Source organism: Stenella coeruleoalba, assembly GCF_951394435.1.
Source record: "Stenella coeruleoalba genome assembly, chromosome: 11".
Taxonomy (NCBI): Eukaryota; Metazoa; Chordata; class Mammalia; order Artiodactyla; family Delphinidae; genus Stenella; species Stenella coeruleoalba.
In genome coordinates, this window is record NC_137157.1 from 75,354,579 (window position 1) to 75,371,668 (window position 17,090).

Here is a 17,090-nt window from a genome sequence, read left to right on the forward strand (position 1 = left end):
ACCTTGCTCCCAGCTTTCTCCTTACCACACTTCGTCCCTCCCAACCTGTTCCCCTCTCAGAGTACTCTCTATCGCTGGAAATAGCACAGCCTCCTAACCAGTTATGGCAAGTCAGAAACCTAGGAGTCATCCCGATACCTCTCTCTTCCTCACCCCATAGATTCACCATGTTATAAAGTCCTGCTGATTTTATCTCCTAGATATTTTTTCAATCTGTCCATTTTTCTACATCTTCCTTGCAATTACCTGAGTCCAAGCTATCAATGTCCTGGTTTGGACCATTATAGCCTCACGACTGGTCCTTGTAGCATTCCTACTGGAGTCCAGGCCACTACTCTAAGATCCCCTCCAAGCTATTTTCCAAATGGCATCAGATGCTTCCTTAAAAATGCTAATCTGATATATTTCTCTTCTATTTAAATTTCTTTAAAGTCTTCCCTTTGCTCTTGGATAAGGAACAAATTCTTAACCATGGCCTATAAATTCCTGCATGATTTACCTCTCTTACTCTATCTTCAGTGACAGTAGCTTCTTACAGCTCCTAGAGTGCTCTGCTCCCTCCCTCTCTCATCTCTGCTTCAGTGAGTTAACTCTTGCTCATCCTTCAGATACTGACTCAAATTTCTCTTCCTCAAGGAAAACTCCTCCAACTTCCAGAATACAGCCCATCTCTTATCACTGTGCTATTAAAGTTCCATGTGCTTCTATTTTTTTTTTTAGAAGATGTTGGGGGTAGGAGTTTATTAATTTTTATTTATTTATTTTTGCTGTGTTGGGTCTTCGTTTCTGTGCGAGGGCTTTCTCTAGTTGTGGCAAGCAGGGGCCACTCTTCATCGCGGTGCGTGGGCCTCTCACTATTGCGGCCTCTCTTGTTGCAGAGCACAGGCTCCAGACGCGCAGGCTCAGTAGTTGTGGCTCATGGGCCTAGTTGCTCCGCGGCATATGGGATCCTCCCAGACCAGGGCTCGAACCCGTGTCCCCCGCATTAGCAGGCAGATTCTCAACCACTGTGCCACCAGGGAAGCCCTCCATGTGCTTTTTGCATGCACTGATCACAATTTGTAATCATATACTTGTGTGATTTTTCGATTAATGTTTGTCACCCTAACTAGGCTGTAAGCTCTATGAGAAATTGTCCTTGTGTATTTTGCTATTTATAGTACCTGTTTAAAAAATAACCTTGCAGTTTAAAAAATTATCTTCTTGGGGACTTCCCTGGTGGTCCAGTGGTTAAGAATCTGCCTTCCAGTGCAGGGGACGTGGGTTCAATCTCTGGTGGGGGAACTACGATCCCACATGCTGTGGGGTAACTAAGCCTGCGCGCTGCAATTACTGAGCCTGCGCACTCTAGAACCCATGTGCCACAACTAGAGAGCCCGTGCATCGCAACTACTGAACCTGCATGCTCTGGAGCCCACATGCCACAACTAGAGAGAAGCCTGCGTCCTGCAATGAAACATCACACATGCCACAACAAAGATCCCGCATGGTGCAACTAAGACCTGACACAGCCAAATAAATAAATAAATAAAATTATCTTCTTGCTTCTAGAAGAATATTTTCCCTCATTTATAGTGGACAAACTATATTTAAGAAATTAAATATTAGTAAAACTTTCGGTTTAGATTCACATCATGTAAAATTCATAATAAAAAATTGTTCATTGTTTTCTCATACTTCCAATGAAATTACACTAGGATTTAAAATTAGACATGTCTGTATCTGCAAATTCATGTCAACTAATATTTATTTTCAAAGTATGTCACAGTACATTCATATTTTTGTTTGTTTACTGAAAGCAAGTATGTCAATATCTGAAATCATTTCAAGCAAACTCAATGAGAGATTTAAAAAAGTCTTACACTGAGGGGGGGAAAAAAAGATGTTTGCTATCAATTTGATTTTGATTATAAAACTGTCTCACTGAGTCAAAACTTAGGTAAAAAGGAAGAATAAATCTGCAATGTAATTGAGAATAATCTGAATGTACTATCAATAAAAACTGTTGCACGAAAGCATACTAATAATACATTCAGTCATGACACTACAATGCCTACCTTTCTCTATGCTTATGTGTTGCTTTTTAGAAGAAAGTATTAATCTTCAACTTGGTTTACAAGGCCCTCCAAAACCTGCTGCTACTTCTCTCCAACTTCAGGTCATGCTTTGTTCCTTCTCACTCTTTCCATATGAAACAATTCAATCCCTGAAAACCTGTCAACTGCCTTAGCTGGCTTGAGTTGCTGAATCTTGTTAGAGATATTTCATTCCATTAAATGGACTAGTGTGTCCTTTTAAATTTATAACCATAAACCTCTAATAGGCATCTTTGTTTCTTTGGTAGGCTCATTTTTTCCTGCCCAGAGACAACTATTACATACTTAGCTCTCTTTCTCAAATCTCCCCCCTCCCTCTTACTTCCCCCTTCACTTTCAGATGATGACTCTTCCTCATACTTCAATGAATATGTAGATATTATCAGACCTAAATTCCCTCATTTCCCACCACCAAATCAAAAACACACCCACATTTCCACTCATCTTTCCCTTTATCCTTTCCGTTATAATGGAGGGAAGTTTCCCTCTCCCCATCAAAAGTCTGAACTTCTACTTAAGCTATAGGTTCCATCTCATATTTTCTCAAAGTCATTGACTCCTTTGGTTATTATTTATCTTTCTATTTCTTAGATTGCTCATTATGCTCCAGCTACATGACCTTTTGGCAGTCTCAAGAATAGATCAGGGCTTCCCTGGTGGCGCAGTGGTGGAGAATCTGCCTGTCAATGCAGGGGATATGGGTTTGAGCCCTAGTCCCGCAAGATCCCACATGCTGCACAACAACTAAGCCCATGTGCCACAACTACTGAGCCCACGTGCCACAACTACTGAAGCCCGCATGCCTAGAGCCCATGCGCTGCAACAAGAGAAGCCACTGCAGAGAGAAGCCCGTGCACCACAACGAAGAGTAGCCCCCACTCACTGCAAATAAATAGAAAGCCTGTGTTCAGCAACGAAGACCCAATGCAGCCAAAAATAAATAAATAAAGTTATTTTTAAAAATAAAAAAATTGGGCTTCCCAGGTGGCGCAGTGGTTGAGAGTCCGCCTGCTGATGCAGGGGACATGGGTTCATGCCCAGGTCCCAGGAAGATCCCATATGCCGTGGAGTGGCTGGGCTCATGAGCCATGGCCGCTGAGCCTGCACATCCAGAGCCTGTGCTCCGCAACGGGAGAGGCCACAACAGTGAGAGGCCCGCGTACCGCAAAAAGAAAGGAAGGAAGGAAGGAAGGAAGGGAGGAAGGGAGGGAGGGAGGGAGGGAGGAAAGGAAAGGAAAGAAAGAAAGGAAAGGAAGGAAGGAAGGAAGGAAGGAAGGAAAGAAGGAAAGAAAGAAAGAAAGAAAGAAAGAAAGAAAGAAAGAAAGAAAGAAAGAAAGAAAGAAAGAAAGAGAAAGAAAGAAAGAAAGAAAAAGAAAAATTTAAAAATTAAAAAGAATAGATGAAGCTCTATCCTACCTCAGGGCTTTTGACATACAACTCTCACTGCCTGAATGCTCTTCCTGCCTTCTTTCTTTATTGTTTTTTTTTTGCGGTACGCAGGCCTCTCACTGTTGTGGCCCCTCCCGTCGTGGAGCACAGGCTCCGGACGCGCAGGCTCAGTGGCCATGGCTCACGGGCCTAGCCAATCCGCGGCATGCGGGATCCTCCCGGACAGGGGCACGAACCTGTGTCCCCTGCATCGGCAGGCAGACTCCCAACCACTGCGCCACCAGGGAAGCCCCTGCCTTCTTTCTTATGGTTAGCTCTTTCTCACCTTTTAGGCATCAGCTTAAATATCAAACGCCTCAGATAGGTCTTCATTTTTCTAACTAAAATTGGTTCCAAATCCTCTTCCATTACCGTTATTCCCCACTTTAACTTCTTGATTTCTTATTGCATTTATAGTCATTTGAAATGCTTGTCTGTTAATTTGGTCTGTTTTCTCCATTAGAATGTGATCTCTGAAGCTGGCTACCATTTTGCTTACCAGTTTTTCTCCAGGACCCAGCACAGTGCTTTGCATAAAGTTATCACCAACAAAAGTTTATCAACTAAGTGATTTATTGAATGATTTCTTTGTGTTTTTCCAAGTTAATGATTTTACAACACTTATATAGTGACTAACAACCTTAATGACCAAGAAAGCTCACATACATGTCCACATGCTCGACAATGATGCCTTCTCCTCGTCAGGGCATTAAAAGGCTCCTTGCATTTCATACACATTGTAACTTCATTATCTCGGATCCATCTTGGGGCTCTTTTTCCTAGCTCAGCAGTCTAAAAAGGAAAGAGATTCAATTTTAATGGCAAAAACTGTCATTTCCATCCATCCATTTGTTCATTCATTTATTTATTTTAAAAAGAATTTTAACAACATTGCTCATACCATGTTCTGAAACTCAAGATCCAGAAAAAGAGAGAGGAAAAAAAAAAAGTTCAAAGACATTTAAGAAGCATGAAAAGGCACTCTATTGTATTCATCTAAGAAGAAATGAGATCCTGTCCAAATAGCCAGTTATGGCAATTCAAAGGGAAAAGACTGGGTAACAAAATAACTAGATAGATCTTCTGCAACTGCAAAGAGAAAAGAACTTAAAGAATTTAATTCAACTTACAGAAACCTCTGAGTGAATGTCATTATCCTTGGCAATTGCATTTCTGAAGGTTTCATGCCTCTGATGGAAAGCATCAATAGTCTCTTGAAGTGCCTAAAATATACATGAAATTCAAAGCAGATATTAAAGTATCACATGCAAATTAATAAAAACACTTTATTAAACAAATATTTAGGATGGAAATCACCTTAAAAATTAAATGACCTTATTCTGATGACTACAATATGTGCATAATACAACAATATGTGCACATCTGGGTACACATACAGAGGTTACCACAAAACAAAAATGAAAATAGAAATCAGGTTTACCTTGATCCATTCTTCTTTGTCTTGCTCAGAACTAAAACAAACAACAACGAAAAATTAAAGTGAATAAAGAGAACATTAATGAGTTATACCTGGTGCATACAACTGTATTTATGTTAGTCCAACTTTCTGGAAAATTCAGGGATGTCCAAGAAGGAGTTATAATAAAAATTGAACAGAATCTCTGGCAATTGAACAAATGAATTCATAAACATAGTTTTATACCATCCACTTACTTTGGTACACATAACTTTTGATGGAGAGAGTTAAGTTTGGCTTCTATTAGTTTAACCACCATCATCTAGTTGTATATATCAGGTATCTGTAGATCTAGCATTATACTAGATATAGGCCTAGTCTTCCAATTCACCTTTATGAAAACACATGAGGCTTTGAAAGGCTGCTAGTCACAACCCATCTTAGAAAAGACTGCAATTATCCTTGAGACTATAAATTATCTGTGTAAAGCCTTAGGGAGCTATGTAACATTTCCTTTGGTAAACAATTTAATTCTATTTTGCTAGGCTTCAGGCAATACCATACCTAATTCATTATAGATAAAACACAATGAAGATTTAAATGCCTGTAGGAAGGAGGTTTCACATATTAATGAACCCCAGTATTTAATAATTTTCTGTTGGGAAAAAATTTCCCTTTTAGTAGACTTTGTACTCAGTAAGATCTCCAAACTGAGGGATTGTGAAGAGTGGGCTCTATTTGTTTGTATGTATTTGGTAGGCATGGGCTAAGTCTGAGTCCCTGTCCCAGCCTGAATGTCACATGCCACAGTCCCACAGGTATCACATATGTATAAGTCTGTGATCATACCATCCATGTGACACCATCCATCTTTCTCACAAAAACTGAGTATCATGATGTGCCAGGAATACTGCTGGAATCCGTGCATGTCAAATGTAAGATTCTGCTTATATTTCACCTGGGGATCCTGAACCAAGAACCTTGGTGGGGGCAGGGGCTTTAATCTTGCCCCTCAAAAAAGGTTTCTCCCAAAAAAAAAAAAAAAAAAAAAAAGGTTTCTCCCGAATGCTATGCCCCGCCCCCACAAAATCAGCTCTATTGCTCTGGAAGCATAGTTATTTGCTAGCTGCTTTTAGCCTTTTAAATGCAAAGTAACTTGACAAGTCTTTAATGCCTTTTGTTTTACTTTCTCAATCATGGCAGACTTTTAAATTTACTCCTTTGTTTAATTTACTCATCACTATATTTTTATATCCATTCAGCAATAGAAAACCATTGAATAAAAACTACATAAAATAATTTTGTTTCAAAAGTTTATATTCTTTTGAATATGGAAGGGGTGGCAGAGTGTGAGAGGTCAGTCTTCAGGCTGACTTATTTAATAAGAAAAGTAGAACATTTTTTTCTGTGTTGGCTTCAGAAGTGAATTCTCTTTAAATATCACCAAATATATACCCAATTTGGGGTTCCATGTAATCCTTCAGACTTTCTGAGAATTTCAGTGTTTGTCTACATTCTTGAGAGAGTCATTATAGACCAGAAGATAAGTAATCACACTTCATTCAGATCTTCAATTCATCATATAATCATAAATACAACTAAAGCAATGAGATTAGGGGAATAAGAAATTTAAGGAAAAATGAATGTGTTTTCAGTACTAATTGGAATGTATCCAATAGTGCATATTGGAACTCTACAAAATGATAACTGCCTGTACTTAAGAAAAATTTTCATGAATCAGCCCCATCCTGAAGCAAAAACAGCCCAACCTGCTAATGGAGGGGGGCTGGAGTCCGTCTCAACTCAGGCAACCCAAGAATCCTTGACAATCTCTCTTCTGCTGTTCAGACACATCTCTTGGGTTTGCAGATTTGGAACTATGCTGATATTCAGAGCCAGCAGAACCTTCATTCATCTGTAATGAAGACTTCTATGATGATCAGAACAATTGATGAGTCTTCTCTGTGGCCAGGGCCAATCATTCAGGGAGTCAACCACTGAGTGAGGACTTAGGTCAGGGGCTTCCAAGTACAGTAACATAAATTGTTCTCTTGGGTTTGATGGCTGGGGTCCAAATCCCACCATGATAAAGTAGGAAAACCATAACATCCAAGCCAAGTCCTCCACCATTTGAACTCATGCTTGAAATGCTGCCTCCTAATCCTCAGGGCAGCCTCCTGGCAGCTCCCTAAGTAATACAGCTTCATTATATATTTTCTGTGGGAAATCAAAGAACTGGCTAGGTATTTCTTCAAACTTTCCTAACCTGCCACATGTTCCATATCTATAATCACCAATTCCCTGGCTCCCTGGGTACAGATTCCTATTAAAATAATTTATTCTCTTTTGAAAATGTGAAGTTTAAGCTCGTACATAGTTACTAAACACAAATATCCAGGATGAGTTCACCTAAGCAGCCAGAACCACATGCTATTGGTGCAAAGGAATAGAAAGGAACAGAAGGGCTCTCTGATTCTCCATGGATTCTAGGGTATGAAAACCATCAGAGGTGGGATCAGTAGTTAACCTCTGATCTGTGAACTTTTGGTGGATCTCAATTTTCACCATGCTAGGTTTGTTTTTTTTTTTTTTATAGGATAAATGGATGACAGTTTCCTAAAGCAGATATTTTAAAACCTGACAGCACTCTGTCTTCTAGAGGTTCATGCATGAGGTAGCTGTGATCTACTACAGTGGTTCTCATGTTTTGTTTCGTTTTTTTTCTTTCCAAACAGGGTTATGCTAGGGGGATGGATGCTAGGCCTCCAGCTCTTTCTCTCCCACTCAATAAGCATATAAGAAGAGCCACCCCTTCCAGAAGTCCTGGTTGCTAGAGGCTACTAGAGCCCCAAATGGCCCCCTTCATGTATCCTCAACTGTGGCAGGAGAATCATCTTTTCCAAAATGCCTCCCAAATGATTGATTTCCAAAATCATTCTCTCCATCAAAGTGCCATTAGGTCCTATAAATGCAGAGTCTCTGAAGGACAGATAGTTAAAGCTTCAACATTTATCATGAAATAATAAACATCAATAAACATTTGTGGACCAAAAGGAGGGATGGAGGAAAAAGGTTAGAGAACTTTTTCCTAGAAGACTCAAAACTTTGGCTTGAATGCAACAATTTGGTCACTTTAATTTACTGAATGCTTACTGTCTGAAAAACCACTATCCTAGGCACTACAGAGGAACCAAAAGGGAAGACATAATTCTTGACTTTCAAGAGCTTACCTCTTTACATTTATGTCCAACCAGACATGGAATAGATCCTCAGAATTATTTTGTCCTACGATTTATTCCGATTCTTTTGTAAAGTTGTGAGAGAGGAATGGTTCTCTTACCTGGCTTGCAGTTCCAGTGTTCTCTCTTTCCCAGATACCTGGAAAGTGTGTGGATATTCCTCATTGTGAGTCTCTACAATTTTCATTCCATCAATGCCAACCCTGGTTCGAACTGTGAATTTAGAGCCCACCAAGCTGAATCTTGGCACGCAGTACAGCAACATGTTGTTGAACTGCAAGAAGGCAGAACACATGTCAAAAAAAAGGAAAACGAAGACAGAGGAAAGTGACCAATATTGAAAGTAGCCCTAGACAAAAATTCCAGGGAATACCATACTTTCTATGTGAGAAAAATTACTTAAATACCAGAGAGCTTTTATGCTTGTATCAGAATTGTCATATTTTAAAATTTGTAACATATATTTCCCCTCTGTGTTGGTTCATAAATATTTTATTAATATTTAAGTAAACCAATCATCATTTTGTATTAGTAAGGAAATTAGTTAAGGAAATTAAGCTCAGCAATAATTTATTAAGGACCTCTATATACAAGAAACTGAAGTTCTCAACCATGTAAGTTGAAGACAAAAAAATTTCTAACTGTTATGTCAGGCAACAAGTCTACAACAGCTGTTAGAGGAAAAGATTAATATTTAGCAATTATTTTTACCAATGTGTTTAATGTTGTTTAAAAAAGTGGGCAAATTTTTTGCAGTATGCGGACCTCTCACTGTTGTGCCCTCTCCCGTTGCAGAGCACAGGCTCCGGATGCGCAGGCTCAGCGGCCATGGCTCACAGGCCTAGCCGCTCCGTGGCATGTGGGATCTTCCCAGACCGGGGCACGAACCAATGTCCCCTGCATCGGCAGGCGGACTCTCAACCACTGCACCACCAGGGAAGCCCCTGCCCCACATCTTGCTTAAGAATTCTTCATGTACGAATTAACAGAAAAGTCATTTATTTTAGCAAAAAGTCTTTATTTAAAATGAAGAAACTTATTTTGAAACTGAATCAAATTAGTGCCTCATTTCTAGTCAACCATGAACAGCTCCTGGTCTTCCCTGGTGGTGCAGTGGTTACGCATCCGCCTGCCAATGCAGGGGACACAGGTTCAAGCCCTGGTCCAGGAAGATCCCACATGCCGCAGAGCAACTGGGCACGTGCGCCACAACTACTGAGCCTGAGCTCTAGAGCCTCTCTAGTTTAGCCCGCATGGCTAGAGCCCACGCTCGCAACAAGAGAAGCTACCGCAGTGAGAAGCCCGTACACCACAACGAAGAGCAGCCCCTGCTCAACGCAACTAGAGAAAGCCCGTGCGCAGCAACAAAGGTCCAACGCAGCCCAAAATAAATAAATAAAAAATAAATAAATTTATAACAAAACAAAACAATGAACAGCTCCTGCTAATCAGTACCAAGCAATGATTTGGGGAAGGCAGTTAATTAACTTTTAAATATGTTAAAACATGCAAAAGGATGAAACTCTAAATATGGGGGTTAATTTGTAGGCAGATTCCTAAAGAAGGTCCATATTTATCTTTCTACTTCATATTTATTGTTTCTAACACTGTTTCTAGGCTTAAATATATTTTTGTAAGACAAAAGCAACTGGGAACTTAAAAAACTTATGTAACCTCTCATGTCTCAGGATAATTATCTGTAAAAGTCACAGGTTGTTGAGAGGATTAAATGAGGAATAATGTCCTGTTTTGTCAGGTCCTCTTTTTAGCTCCAACCATGAAAGAAATGTTGATGGATATTTAAAACATTTCAACATGTTTATGTGACAATGTCCACTGTACTCATTCTGAAAGCAAATTTTTTACAGTTTGTTCCTCATACATTATTTTGCAACTTCCTATAACCAACATCATAAATTTCATTTCCACACTGGATAATGTAGAAATAAAAGGGCACTAAATACATTTTTTTTTTTTTTTTTGCGGTATGCGGGCCTCTCACTGTTGTGGCCTCTCCCGTTGCAGAGCACAGGCTCCAGATGCACAGGCTCAGCAGCCATGGCTCATGGGCCTAACCGCTCCGCGGCATGTGGGATCTTCCTGGACCGGGGCACGAACCCACATCCCCTGCATAGGCAGGCGGACTCTCAACCACTGTGCCACCAGGGAAGCCCAATACATTTTTATCATACATATCTGAGCACCACATTTCACATTTACATTTCTAGAAGGGAACATAATGCTTCATCATTAATTGTCCACTGTATTCTAAGTATGGCAATCACAGCCTCATTGTAGTACACAGAATTTAAAGATCTGAAAATACTCTTAAAGGTTCTCATCACCATTCCAGCTTGATTAAGGCAACAGCTTGCTAACTGTTCATGTTAGTATTTCTTTCTCTCTTCTATAAGGCCTTCTCAGGAGGGGATTTGGCCATGTCTGAATGGTACTGCAGGAGTTGCAAAGCGCCACCAAAATGGACAGGACTAGCCAATAAATACCCTTTTTCTTCTACTTAGAGGTGAAGGTGATAATGCTTACAAAGAAGATGCCATATACGTAAAGGAATTAAGTAGCTAGTCCTGTTCCCGCGGTGAACCTGGCTCCTGTGGCAAAAGCCACCATCACCTTCTCTGGGTTTTGCTGGTGCTAAAAGAGGGAGTTATAACAACTGTAGCACCAAGTAGACTGACTTTCCCTTTTAGTGAAAGAAACTCCTTTTATTCCATGCCCGCTGCTCAGAAGTAGTTATTGACAAAACAGTCTCTGGCTGGCAAGCTCTAGAAGTGCTAGGCTATGCCGAAACCTAGAAGAAAGTCTCAACTTTATTAAAAATGTAGGGAGTTCCTGTTTCTTGATCTCCAGGGTTCCTCGACTAGTTATTTTAAGTCTCTTTAAAATATATTATTTGATTGAAATAATTCAATTTCATGTCTCACAAGTGACAGTTCATTAAAGTTTGTTTTAGAAGGTAAAAATACATTGTTGGAGAAAATTTCCAGTGCCCGGCCTGTATTCAAAGTTTAAATAAGTCAAGAGAAAAAAATATATATAACTCTGTCAAAAGGTATAAGGAAATAAGGACTAGAACTCCAAAGAGGCAAGAATAAAACCTCCTATCACTCTATGGGATAATTCAGTGATTTTTTTTTTTTTAACTTTCAGATGTCAGGTGTGGTTATTTACTTACTCAACAGAGTACCCTACATAACATAAAAAGCATGATGTGGAGGCAAGTAAATATACAAACACATGATGATCATTTGAAAGCTGAAATCAAATTCTAAATATAACTTGTTTTTTCAGATTTACACGTGTAATATCCCCAGAATAGGAAATAGAAAACTATTTTCCTTCTAGAGAGAAAGGAGAAAAAGTAAAAGGTACTTCTGAAGTTTCTACATATAAGAAAAAAAAGATGCTCCATGGGAATAAATGTGTGCTGGGGAGAGGAGAGATTCTGTGACAAGTACAGTACTAGAGGGGAAGGACTGAAGGAATGAACACTACAAGAACTGCTTCTAAGATGGTCTTCAAAAGATAAATAAGGCTTTCCTAAAGTTTCTGCTGTATGACTCCATTCTCCTGGAAGGCAATGACACGATATGTTTGATAGCTTATAATAACTGGAACAAGATGGGTACTTTTCTCTAAGTCACTACTGTTGTATTCCCCCAAGGCTCTTTGCCATCCGTCCTCCAAATAGCTGTTTAATTTGGCTCTGAATTAAGGTATTCAATCCAAAACTATTTCCAGAATAATTCTCAAATGTGAAAATTAAACAAAGGCCATTGGTTAGACACAGAGCTGAAAGTTTAACTACAGAAACTGTGACACTGATGAAGAGGGGAAAGGAAAATTACCTAAGCACCTACAGGTAAAGACAAAGGGAAGACACTGATTCCCAGGCATTTTGCCCAGAACAGTATATTAAGCATGTCTTTTTAATCTGGATTTTTGATGCTTTGACATCTTGGGGCCTTGCTGACATTGGAGGACTGCCCCCTCTCACGACTACTCAATTCTTTGAAGACAGTGAGTGACTCACCTGCAAGCATGACTTCCATATGGAAACCAACAGATCCAGAACTCACACCCCAAGCACCTCCTCTATTGAGCGCTTACACTCCGAACCAGTATTCCCCTTCCGTAAGAACCCTAAGGCTAGGTACCAGTCAACAGTCCCTGTGTGCTAGAGCCTGATGAAATTATTTAAACTAGCAAACTCTAAGCTGGTTTTCTCTGCCTTGCCTATTCCTTCTCGCAGAAACCACAGTACAGGCTCTTGCCCACATTTGCTGCTAGCTTTCTCTGCCTTCTGACCAACTCTGGTGCTTTCTCATGTAGCTCCTTCCATGGTGTGGCATGCCCCCTCCTTTTGGAATCTGCGAGTATAACTATCTTTTCAATGGCAATCATCTCCTGATGTGTTGGCCTCACCATATTTGAATAACAAAACCTACATTTCAAAATAAACAGCCCTCTGGACCCTAACATGACATCACATGTCCCTGATTTACATTTAGGTCTCTGTAAAGCTTCTGAAAGGTGAAGTTCTTCTTTTGAGCTCCAATGAAGATTTTTTTATAGTTAATTTGTAAAATATCTAGAAATTTTTAAAGTTATTGAGATATAATTCATATACCCTTTTAAAATGTATAATTCATGGTTTTTATATAGTTGTAAATTGTGCAGCCATCACGACTATCTAATTTTAGAACATTTCCTGACTCTAAATGGAAATCCTGTATCCATTTCCTCCTCCCCACCAGCCCTAGGCTACCACTACTTACTTCTTGCCTCTATGCATTTGCCTATTCTAGACATTTCATATAAATGGAATCATATCACACAGTGTGGTTTTTTGTGAATGGCTTCTTTCACTTTACACAATGTTTTCAAAGTTCATCCACGTAGCATGTATCAGTATTTTATTCCTTTTTACTGCCGTATAATATTCCAGTGCATGGTTATACCATATTTTGTTTATCCATTCATCAATTGATGGACATTTAGTTTGTTTCCACTTTTTGGCTATAATGAATACTTTTGCTATGAACATTCATGTATAAATTTTGTGTGGACATGTTTTCAATTTTCTTGAGTTATACAAACTTGAAGTAGAAACGCTTTCAAGAGAGATACTGAATATCCTTCTGCATGACAATTAGTTCCTGTAAACCTTCCTTTCAAAGGAAGCTGTAACCAGACAATAGAAACCTCTAAGCCCCCAACAACTCATACTAAGGCTAGTGAGATGACTGCCTTGCAGCAGAAAAGTCAGATGTGAATAACATCCTGAGAATGTGTCATGTGCCAGTTACCGGGCAGCCTCTTTACCAATGTGTCTGTTTTTTTGCCTATAATAACAATCATAGTAATAGCTAACATTTACTGAGCTATTACTCAATGTTAGCTCATTGTTAGCTATTATGATTATTATCATATCATTAGATATAGAAAGGAACTGGAATTAACAGAGACTAAAATATAATGGCCTGGATGCCCCAGGGAGAGCTCCTATATTTTCAATAAGTTCTAGACTAACTGTCATTTCCCAGAAGTTAAGGAAGGGATGGAGATTGATTGCAGTGAAAAGGAACTATGTAGCAAACTCATGTACTTTTACATAGATATTTGAGGCACAAGTTTTACAACTTTGTCTATATATTTCTTCAACTAGAAGAATTAAAAATAGTGGTCCCCACGTATACACTGATGGCTACTATCATCATGGAAATGTTAAATCATCTTCACTACGAGTTACTGAAGTAAATTATACACGGTAAGTACACAGAAAAATTATAGAAAAATACTTGTCCTTGAAAGAACAAGTTTCAGTTACTAAGGACATTCCCTGATGTGGAATCCTGACAGTACTGACTAAACCAGGTTAGATATAATTGTTCTGGTGAGAGCAAGCAAGCATCCTACTTTTCCAAGATGCATATAACAATGTTTATGGGTTATTCTTATGTGACTTGCTCATACTACAAAACTCACTAAGAAAAGGTAGCGTTCTTGTGCCGATGTGTTCCGAGCAGCTAGTTTGAGGATCTGTCCTTCTTTTATTAGTTCATTTGAAGGATTTACAATGTCTTCTTCTTCTCCCAACATTTCATAAATCTCTAAGAGTTTCTTTAGGTTCTCCTAGGAAATTAAAACAAACACAGCAAGATCATATAAAAGGAGGTTTCACCTTAGTTCCTTTAATCAATGACCTTAGCTAAAATATACATAATTCAGAAGGGATTGGAACTAAGCATAAATTTTGGTATAAAGTATGTCAGTTATGACCAAATTAAAACCTGGGAGAAGAGGGATAACACTAAACATTTTATAAACAATGTTTTTTGTTCACTTGTATCAACTCATTTGGGTCCAAACCTGTAGATAATATCAGACTATATTATTGGCAATTATCTAACTAGAATATTCCCATTTCCTCTGGAAACCACTTACCATTTTTCTTATTGCACTATTAGAATGACTTGCTGCTGTAGATATAATTTCAAGTGATTCTAAATGGAAAAAAAGAAAAGTAAATACATTTTGTCCTTACTATGTTACTAGATAGCTGAATAATATACAGTACAATAAGAAGAAATCTGAGGCCGAAGATACACGATAAAAGCAGGGGGCAATTTGCATTTATAAGCTGGATACTTTCAAAAGTTCATTTGTAAGCAGATTATTTAGAACTTGAAGGGTATCTCCTCATTAAAAGTCATATACAGTGAGTAGGCTCTCAGGTACCTTTAATCGATAAGGGACCTTCAAAGTAACAAACACCCTGACACTAGCTTGGTACAAGGAACTTTGTCAGGGGCTTTCATATATATTAGGTCAGGGGCTTTCATATATATATTCATTCTTATGCAACCTTGAATGGAAAGTATATTAGCTTCATTTGGCAGTTGAAAGAAGTAGAGAGTGATGTGACTTGGCTAAGGTCACAAATTATGATACTGAAGGGCTACATTAGAACCAAAGTCTTCTGACTCAAATTTCTACAACATTTCAGCAGTAGTAAGTATTTCACTAGTTTTATGAGCAAATTAACCACCAAGCACAATCATTTTTCCCTGCGAAAACACACTCACATTTCTAGTCTAGGTGAAAGGGAATTTTCTGATGCCAATGTTGATGGAGGGTTTTGTTGCTAGGGCAGGTGGTAGCGAGAGATGGGAATGGGAACTCTGATATGGGCAAGGTAGGAGCTTCGGGACTACTGGTGAAGAGATGTGGAAGCTAAGGCTTCCTGCTGGATTAACCTGAGGGAATGTTCTCAATCCTACAACACGTCCTGCTCTCTTCCTTTCTTTCCTATCTTATGAATACTGGTTGGGTTAATTCTGTTACCACAACAACCTCATTACTCTGAACCAACTTTTCTGTCTTCTTCATTCTACTGCTGAACAAAATGCACTTGTGTTGCTTTCCCCTCTACTTTTAGGTCTCTAAAAGTACTTCTGTGATTTCCTTACAATTTTAGTGTAAGTAGTAATGGGAAACCAAAAAGAGTAATAGAATACCCTATTACGTTGCTGACTCTCTGATTTTTGACATAGCTACCTTAGCAGGAGTCAAAGTGTTTTGAGTATAGAAGAAGCAGAATTGTTGTTTACATTTTAGAGAACTATCCTGATTTTGACAATTCTTTGCATTCCACATAGGATCCAAGGTAGAGGGAGACAAATTAAGATGGGCTGGGACCACCACCCAAGAGACTAGTTTGAGTAGTAGCAATGGTGATCCAACCTCCAATCCTACCACTACTAAAACCAAGCACTCAGGCCAGGTGAGTGGAAAGTGGAGATGAAGTGCAAAGTGGAAGAAGACAAGTTAGAATAATTCTAAACTTTAGAGGAAGAAAGGGGAGATGAGAAGTTCCTGTGGTCACCAACTCACTTGGATGGTGGGAGAAACATCACAGATAGCCTATGTTCAGAAAAAGACCCAGTCTCTAAGACCAAACATTGTGTTTTGTGTTCATCTCTCAACAAGGTTCACTTATAACAGCAGACAAAAAATTATTAGAGAAAGTAGCAATGCTTTAAGATTGTACACCAGTATTGTTTGTACATGTTGATTACTAATCTAAGTTAAATCTTCTCTTCACAGTTAACTGATTTTTTTTTAAAGTACACAAGAAAACAAAATTCTTATTGAAACTCTTAAGCCCTAAAAAGTCTTCCATTATGATCTAATGTAGCACAGGAGTAGAGCAGGAATAAAGTTTTCTCAGGGAAGATGTTAACTGACACTAAACAGCACCATTGCCTCTTCTGTCTTAGAGTAGATAAAGGTAGAGAGATATCACTTTGCTTAGGCTATTTTTACATAGTAAATATCATCTTAGTTTTCTTGGTATGTATCAACCTACCTAATTAACCAGCAGCACTAGTAATTCTGAATGGTTGTATTCTTCCTGTGAGAAGGTAATTGTGTATTGCTATTCCAGATGTCTCTAAGACTACAGTTTTATATTTCAGAGTTAATGATTAACGTGAAACCAGCATGAGAAATGGGATTTGCATTGCTCCAAGCCTATGATTTGGGCTCAAAAGTGTTTGCCTAATTGAGGTACTGATGACAATTTCCAGTGAGGTTATTTTCTGGCACCAATATTTTACTAAAGTGGCTATGAGACCTATCTCACTTTGAAATCACAAGCCTACTTGGCCACTAAATTATCCCAAAATGGAAAGCAGGGGTGGGGCCGGGGTGGGGGGAGTATTTACTTTTAGCATCATTCCAGTCCGGAGAACCAGGGGGCAATTTCCTTAGGTAGTCCTTAAGGAGCATCTCATACCGGGGAATCCGCTGAACAGGTTCTAGCATGTGATGCTGCAAAGTCAAGCTCCCACAGATCTTCTGTTTCTGTAATGAGAAAGGTTTTTAAAA

General features: G+C 39.0%; 1 protein-coding gene across 5 annotated transcripts in view; it reads right to left on the reverse strand.

The window, feature by feature from the left end:
* Positions 1–17,090, reverse strand: part of FGD4 (FYVE, RhoGEF and PH domain containing 4) — a 199,941-nt gene that overhangs the window by 11,070 nt on the left and 171,781 nt on the right. For all 5 annotated transcript variants that reach the window (XM_079936402.1, XM_079936404.1, XM_079936406.1 and 2 more), the window contains 7 exons: positions 16,928–17,066; positions 14,646–14,704; positions 14,187–14,333; positions 8,282–8,454; positions 4,966–4,996; positions 4,655–4,747; positions 4,191–4,316 (listed from right to left, as the gene is read on the reverse strand). In XM_079936402.1, coding sequence (XP_079792528.1) covers positions 4,191–4,316; positions 4,655–4,747; positions 4,966–4,996; positions 8,282–8,454; positions 14,187–14,333; positions 14,646–14,704; positions 16,928–17,066 — 768 coding nt within the window. The remainder of the gene's footprint in view (positions 1–4,190; positions 4,317–4,654; positions 4,748–4,965; positions 4,997–8,281; positions 8,455–14,186; positions 14,334–14,645; positions 14,705–16,927; positions 17,067–17,090) is intronic.